Source organism: Trachurus trachurus (assembly GCF_905171665.1).
Source record: "Trachurus trachurus genome assembly, chromosome: 16".
Lineage (NCBI taxonomy): Eukaryota > Metazoa > Chordata > Actinopteri > Carangiformes > Carangidae > Trachurus > Trachurus trachurus.
The window spans coordinates 34,321,367-34,329,498 of NC_139902.1; the positions used below are offsets into that span (position 1 = coordinate 34,321,367).

Sequence of the window (8,132 nt, forward strand, 5' to 3'; positions counted from 1 at the left end):
CACCAAGTACTGTACCTTTAATACGCCCTTCGGCAGACACTGCTTTCTCAGACTGCCTTTTGGAATCAAGTCAGCACCTGAAATATTTCACAGAGCGATGGAGCAGATCATCGAGGGCTTGGATGGAATTCGAGTCTACATTGATGACATCATCATATGGGGGTCCACAGCCCAAGAGCACAACGAGAGGCTGAACAGAGTTATGGAGCGCATACAAAAGTATGGACTGAAACTCAACAGGAGTAAATGTGAGTTTGGCGTTCAAGAGATCCTCTTCCTGGGAGACAAGCTGTCTGCACGTGGTGTCCAACCAGATAAAGACAAAATACATGCAATACAGCAGAACATGCCAAGGCCCACAGACAAGACAGGGGTGCTACGCATCATGGGGATGGTGAATTTCATAGGTAAATTCATTCCCAATCTGACAGCAAAGACATTATGCATCCGAGAGCTTCTGCACAGGGACTGTGAGTTTAAATGGACAGTGAAACATGAGCATGAGTGGCAAAAACTCAAGGACACACTGAGCACAGCACCTGTGTTGTCATTTTATGACCACACGAAGAGGATAAAAGTGTCTACAGATGCTTCCAAAGATGGTATTGGTGCCGTTCTACTCCAGGCTGAGGGTGAGCACTGGAAACCGGTAGCCTATGCATCTCGGGCTATGACAAAAACTGAATGCCGATACGCTCAGATCGAAAAAGAATGTTTGGGACTGGCGTATGGTTTGGAGCGGTTTCATAGCTACGTGTACGGCCTGCCGGCTTTCACAGTCGAAACTGATCATCGACCGCTGGTCGCCATCATCAAATAGAATCTGAATGAAATGTCTCCACGGATTCAGCGGTTAATGATGAAGATGCAAAGGTATGATTTTGAACTGATATATACTCCAGGTAAACACCTAGTCCTTGCTGACGCCCTATCCAGAGCAACTACAGGCGACAGTGTGAGTGCAACAGACGAGGACATACAGTGTCACGTGAACATGGTGTCGGCTACACTGCCTGTGTCGGACACAAAGTCAAGACAAATAGCGGAGGCTACAGCAACGGATGCTGAGCTACAGCATGTCATGAAGAACATGGATGAGGGATGGCCAGCTGGTTCATGTCCACAATTTTACCATGTCAGAGGTGAGCTTAGTACTGTGGATGGTCTGCTGTTAAAAAAGGGCAGGATTGTTATTCCACGGGCTTTGAGAATGGACATGTTGCACAGGATACATGAAGGCCATCTCGGCATCGAAAAGTGCAAAAGGAGGGCGAGAGACACGGTTTTCTGGCCCGGACTGAACAAAGACATTGAAACACTTATAAGTAAATGTGAAACATGCCAGAAATTAAGATGGCGCCCACCGTGGCGAACGTCTCTGTGCGCTTCTCCGGCAAATGTTTGTGTTTGTTTATTTTTCTGTTGCTCTTTAAGTTTTTTGACGTGCAAATTACATCGGCACTGATCACGTACGGCAGAGAAACCTTGCTTGAGATTGGCAAGCAACCTCAACGCATTAACCTCGACCTGTTGGACCTGGATTACCCCCTGCGCTGCAACGCCCGCAGACCGGGTCTGCTCACCACGGAACCGAGCGCACACAGCCGGGGGAAGCAGAGACCAAAACGGCGGCGGCGACGAGGCAAGAGAGGTGGGCTACATGCTAGGCTAAAGGCTAGGGCTAGCAGACCACCCCTTCCCAGCCTGTTGCTTGCTAATGTCCGATCTCTGGAAAATAAGACTGACGAACTCAGAACCAGGATTATATCCCAGCGAGAAATGAGAGACTGCTGTGCACTTATTTTTACTGAAACCTGGCTATCGGACAATATCCCGGAATCAGCTGTTCGGCTGAATACACACTCCATTCACCGTGCAGACCGCACAGCGTCATCTGGGAAGCTAAAAGGTGGGGGTACCTGCATTTACATTAACAACCGTTGGTGCTCAAATGTACAGACTGTTGATAAACACTGTTCTGGGGACATAGAGTATCTGATGCTGAAATGCAGACCATTCTATCTTCCGAGGGAATTCAATGCGGTTTTATATCGTGGCTGTTTACATCCCCCCCCACGCAAATCCCTCGGCAGCACTCAGGACACTGTATGACGCTATTAATGCACAAGAAAACAAACACCCTGAAGCAGCCTTTATAGTAGCTGGCGACTTCAACCACTGTAACCTAAGGACTGTGATGCCATCTTATCAACAATACGTTACCTTCCCTACACGGGGAAAGAACATTTTAGACCATGTCTACTGTAACGTGAAGGGGGGGTATAAGGCTGTACCCCGCCCCCATTTTGGCCAGTCCGATCACATCTCTGTTTTCCTCTACCCAGCATATAGACAGCTCCTCAAACAAGCCCCCACTGTAAAAAGAACTGTTAAAGCATGGACAGAAGAATCTGAACAGGAGCTTCAGGACTGCTTTCAGTGCACTCAGTGGGATGTTTTTAAGACAGCTGCTACAAATGAGGACGGCATTGTCAATCTAGAGGAGTACAGTTCAGTGGTTTCCAGCTACATCAGCACCTGCACTGACAACATCGTGCCTTTAAAACACATTTGGTCATATCCTAACCATAAACCATGGATTAACTCGGAGGTTCGCTCTGCACTGCATGCTCGCTCCAGGGCATATGCTTCAGGTGATGTCACTGACTACAAAAGATCCAGATACGACCTGCGCAGAGCCATCAGAGAAGCCAAAAAGCAATATACACAGAAACTGGAAGGGCATTACACCTCCGCTGACACTCGGCGCATGTGGCATGGACTTGAAAACATCACAGGCTATAGAGACAGAAGCAGAGGGACCATCACTGGTAGCAACTTCTCACCAGATGAGTTTAATGAATTCTATGCCCGCTTCGAGGCCCACAACACCGAGCTGACTGAAAGAGAAGGCAAGGGTCAGAATTCACCACCATCACTCATCATTTCAGCTACAGATGTGGCGAGGACCCTGGGGAGAATAAATCCCCGGAAAGCAGCCGGCCCTGACAACATCGAGGGCCGTACACTTAAAACCTGCTCTTCAATGCTTGCTGGGGTCCTAGCAGACATATTTAACCTCTCTCTGTCTCAAGCCACAGTCCCCACCTGCTACAAAATTACCACCATCATTCCATTACCAAAAAAGGGAAAGGCAAACTGTCTGAATGACTACCGGCCCGTTGCATTGACTCCTATAGTGATGAAATGCTTCGAGAGGATCATCATGAGCCACATTCAGTCATTCATACCCGACACCTTGGACCCTCTTCAGTTTGCTTACAGACCAAACAGGTCAACAGAAGACGCTGTCAGCACAACAATACACACGGTTCTCACACACCTAGAGAATAAGAACAGTTATGCCCGACTGCTGTTCATTGATTACAGCTCGGCCTTTAACACTGTGATACCAGCTAAGCTTACCAACAAGCTTTCCTCTCTAGGTGTGTCATCCACTCTCTGCAACTGGGTTTTGGACTTTTTAACAGGTAGACCTCAGTCAGTCAGACTGGGGAACAACACTTCTGGTACATTAACCATAAACACAGGAACCCCACAAGGCTGTGTTTTGAGTCCAATGCTGTATACACTCTTCACTCATGACTGTACCGCCTCCCAGCATAACACCAGTATTATAAAATTTGCGGACGACACTACAGTCATTGGACTGATTTCTGGGGGAGATGAGTCAGCATACAGGAGGGAGGTAGCTGACCTTGTGAAGTGGTGCAAGGACAATAATCTCTCCCTAAATAACAACAAAACAAAGGAGATGATTGTGGACACACGGAGGAAGAGAGGTCAGCACGCGCCACTTCTCATTGATGAGACTGAGGTGGAGAGAGTCGCCACATTTAAATTTCTGGGCATCAAAATCTCTGAAGACCTCAGCTGGTCTAATAACATCTCAGACCTGGTGGGGAAAGCCCGACAGCGTATGTACTTCCTGAGAAGGCTGAAGAAGTTTGGCATGCCAAGCCACATCCTCAGCAACTTCTACAGATGCACAGTTGAGAGCATCTTCAGCTACTCCATCACAGTCTGGTTTGGTAACAGCACAGCTCAGGACAGGAAAGCCTTACAGCGTGTAGTGAAGACAGCACAAAAGATCATTGGGACAGCACTGCCTACACTGGAGGACATCAATAACACCAGAGTTCTCAGGAGGGCTCACAAAATCATAAAAGACATCACCCACCCACAACACAAACTGTTCGAGCTCCTGCCATCCGGGAAAAGATACAGGAGCCTAGCAGCCAGAACAACCAGGCTGAAGGACAGCTTTTTCCCCCAAGCTGTCAGACTCCTGAACAAAACCCTCCCACTGCCCCTGCCCCCTACCTCTGCAGATTGCCCTATGCCACTTTAGCTGCATTTGCACTATCTTTTATTGTTTTACATTATCTATTTATAACTGCTCTTGCACTATTTATTTATCCATTGTTGTTATTTTAATTAGTGTTGTTTTTATTATTACTTGTTTTTTTATAATGTTGCCGGAGGTATTATCACAGAGTAAGAATTTCATTGTACTGTGTGACGCTGTCTTCAGTATATATGACAATAAAGATTTGATTGAAACACAGGAACAAGCAGAGCAAAGAGCCTATGGTGGTAGCTGAGGTGCCAACAGCACCATGGCACAAAGTAGGAATGGACTTGTTTCATCTCAGAGGTAAAGACTATTTAGTGGTAATGGATTACTACTCAAACTTCCCTTAGATGGCGCTACTAGCAAGCTCAACATCAACTTGTGTCATAACACATGCTAAATCTATCTTCGCCAGGCATGGCATCCCACACACCGTGGTGAGCGACAATGGCCCCTGCTTCAGCAGCAAAGAATGGCAGAAGTTTGCACTGCAATATGATTTCAAGCATGTGACGTCAAGCCCACACTATGCACAGTCAAACGGGCAAGCTGAAAAAGGAGTTCACATTCTCAAGCAGCTCCTAAAGAAAGCAGCTGACAGTGACTCGGATCCCTATCTGGCTTTATTGAGCTACAGAGCATCACCTCTTCAGTGCGGCCTATCACCAGCTGAACTGCTGATGAAGAGGAAGCTCCGAACAACTTTGCCGAGTCATCAAAACGACAAATTAAAGCAAAAGAATCACTCAAAGATTGAACATAAGCTACGACAACAGAAAATGATGCAAAAGTCATTCTATGACAGAACAACCAGGCATCTCCCTCCACTGACTACCAACAACACAGTCAGGATTGAGGATGCTGATGGATGGAGTACAAAAGCAACTGTCCTGCAAGAAGTTGCTCCACGATCGTACACGGTGAAAACTGATGATGGACAAATCCTCAGACGCAATCGTCGCAGTCTATTAAAGACTCGTCAAGGGACTGTTGGTGAGCTCAGTGTAACCTGTGGTGAATCTCAGGTAACTCCCACACCTGCTATGGACTGTAACACTGACTCTCACACACCTACTCCAAGCGAACCTGAGTTAAGAAGGTCCACAAGAGAAATCAGAAAGCCTGATAGACTGAACTTATAAACAAAGAAAATTCAATATGCATGTTAAACATGTTGAACAAAATGTATATTGATTGATGTTGTGAATGTGTTCTACATGGTCTAGTGCTGGCTTAGATATGAGTTATGCAATCTGATATAAACTGTTTATACTGCTTATGTGTTGCAGAGTTATGCTGAATGTGAAATGGTTAAAATAACTGACACAGCTAATGTGATGATTCATGTTAATGCATTTTACTATAATAATATAATACATGATTTTACCTTAGAAAAGGGGGGATGTTATGATTAGATGTTATTACATGTTTGACCGCTAGGCGGCAGTACTGGTTAGTAGTCAGCTTACCGTACCATATAACGAGGTAGAGCAAGACTGCATGGAGCCACATGTATGTTGTTGAGAACGTGGGACATTAAACTAAGTTACTTGCTATCAACACGGCCTCATCCTTGGAACACGAACATGACACACATGACGACCCGACACAGGCGAACAGACCGGGTCGGACTCGTCTCATGTACCGCTCCACACACACCGTGTTCTAGGCTACTACACAGTCGCGACAGGCGGCGGTGTGTCAGACGGCGGACTGACAGGCAGCTGTCGCATTAATTTCTGCCGTGTGATATCAAGGAAACATGTCCATAGCTGATCATCATAATCGCAGTCCCGATTAGAGATCGTTTTATCGCCCAGGCTTATTTTTTATATATATAATATGTTTAAAAAATATTTCCACAAAAATCATACTATTTTGAAAATGATTTGGCGGCCCACTTGCAATACCATTGCGGCCCACCAGGGGGCCGCGGCCCACAGGTTGGGAATGGCTGCTCTAAACGCTTCTGGCCCAGACGGTCGCCTGCAGCTTTCATCAGGGTTGGACACAATTCAACAAAGTCAAACCATGAAGAGTGTTGTCAGTCGACAGAAGTGAATTCCTTTGTCGTACTTGTCTTTCCATCACTGAGCTGCTTGTGTAAGACAAGTCATCAAATTCAACTATGTAGGATCTTACTAAGGTAGTAGTTACTATTGCAAATGCCAGTACTTTGTTCGGCCACTAGATGGGGCCGGTGGTGCAGCGTATCAGATAGAAACGTCGTCTGAAACCGACTTGTGCCTGTGGAGCAAATGCAGAATTCCTTTTAGTTATGAGACAACACCGTTGGCTGTATTTTGTGGGGTTAGTTGTAACTCTTTGACTCTTGTTCATTTTGATCAAGATTTCTTCAATAAATAAAACATATTGTGTTGGCTACCCTACATGTGCCCACATCAACACAGTTCAATATTCCAAATGTAATAGGATTTCAGTAATTAGATTACTTCGTCATTTTTTTCCACTTAACACGGTCATTCTGAAAACAGTATTAACCCATATTGGGTTATTGGGCATATTGATAGAATTGATAAAGATAGAATTTAATGAAATTATTTGCATCAAAAAGAAGCGTAACAACTAACCCCGCCGGTGGTTAAAAACCTGTGAGCCCCCCTGTAACTCAGAGAAGCCACGGAGGACTCTGAAACTTCTCCCAGCCCTTAGTCCACATGAGGGGGAGGAGATGATGAGGGAAATTTCAATTTTGGGTGAACTATCCCTTTAATGGCTGTTTAGACCTTCAGTTAAAGAGACTTCCAGACTGGTTCCAGTCTGACACTGTGGCAGCTGGTCTGGACTCTAAAGACAGTTGTTGTTTCTCTCTGGTGACTCACTGCTGTTATTATAGTTTACACTCTGTCTGTTAACAACAATGATCAATAATGAGTTTTAATATTCTCCAACAGAACGCAGGATTGTACTTGTCGGGAGAACTGGAGTTGGAAAGAGTGCAGCAGGAAACACCATCTTAGGAAGACCAGTCTTTAAATCTACGTTGACTTCATCCTCAGTGACGGCAGCGTGTCAGAAGGCAACAGGAGATGTTGATGGTCAAAAAGTGGCTGTTGTTGATACTCCAGGTCTGTTTCACACTGGAAAAGAAATGAAGGAGGTGATAACAGAGGTGGCTAAATCCATCTGCTTTGCTGCTCCTGGTCCTCATGTGTTCCTCATCGTGATCCACCCAGGCAGATTCCCTAAAGAAGAACAAGACACAGTGAAGATCCTTCAGAAGATGTTTGGAGAAGAATCAAGAAAGTTCAGCATGGTCCTGTTCACCTGTGGAGACCAGATAGAGGCGGATGGTGTTACCATAGAAACAATGATCAGTAAGAGTCAACCTCTCCATGACTTCATCAGCCAGTGTGATGGAGGATACCACGTGTTCAACAACAGAGACATGAAGAATCATGTCCAAGTCACCGAGCTGCTGAAGAAGATCAACACAATGGTTCAGAGAAATGGAAGAAGATGTTACACCACTGAGATGTTCAAAGCTGCTGAGAGAGCCACCAGAGAACAACAGGAACGTCCACGGAGAGAAAATCCAGGTGAGGGTTCCAAAAAAGCAAGAGGACAGGCAGAGGAAGACCTCTTTGACTCTTGTTCATTTTGATCAAGATTTCTTCAATAAATAAAACATATTGTGTTGGCTAGCCTATATGTGCCCACATCAACACAGATCAATATTCTAAAATGTAATATGATTTCAGTAATTAGATTACTTAGTTTTTTTTTTTTCCACTTA

General features: G+C 45.3%; 1 protein-coding gene across 1 annotated transcript in view; it reads left to right on the forward strand.

Annotated features, from left to right (window-relative positions):
- Positions 1 to 4,656: 4,656 nt before the first annotated feature.
- The window catches only part of LOC310999155 (GTPase IMAP family member 8-like), a gene marked incomplete at both ends in the record, with an annotated part of 22,165 nt that continues 18,689 nt past the window's right edge, over positions 4,657 to 8,132 (forward strand). The window contains 2 exons of the mRNA XM_083989479.1: positions 4,657 to 4,678; positions 7,291 to 7,935. Of these exons, the coding sequence (XP_083845605.1) occupies positions 4,657 to 4,678; positions 7,291 to 7,935 (667 nt within the window). The remainder of the gene's footprint in view (positions 4,679 to 7,290; positions 7,936 to 8,132) is intronic.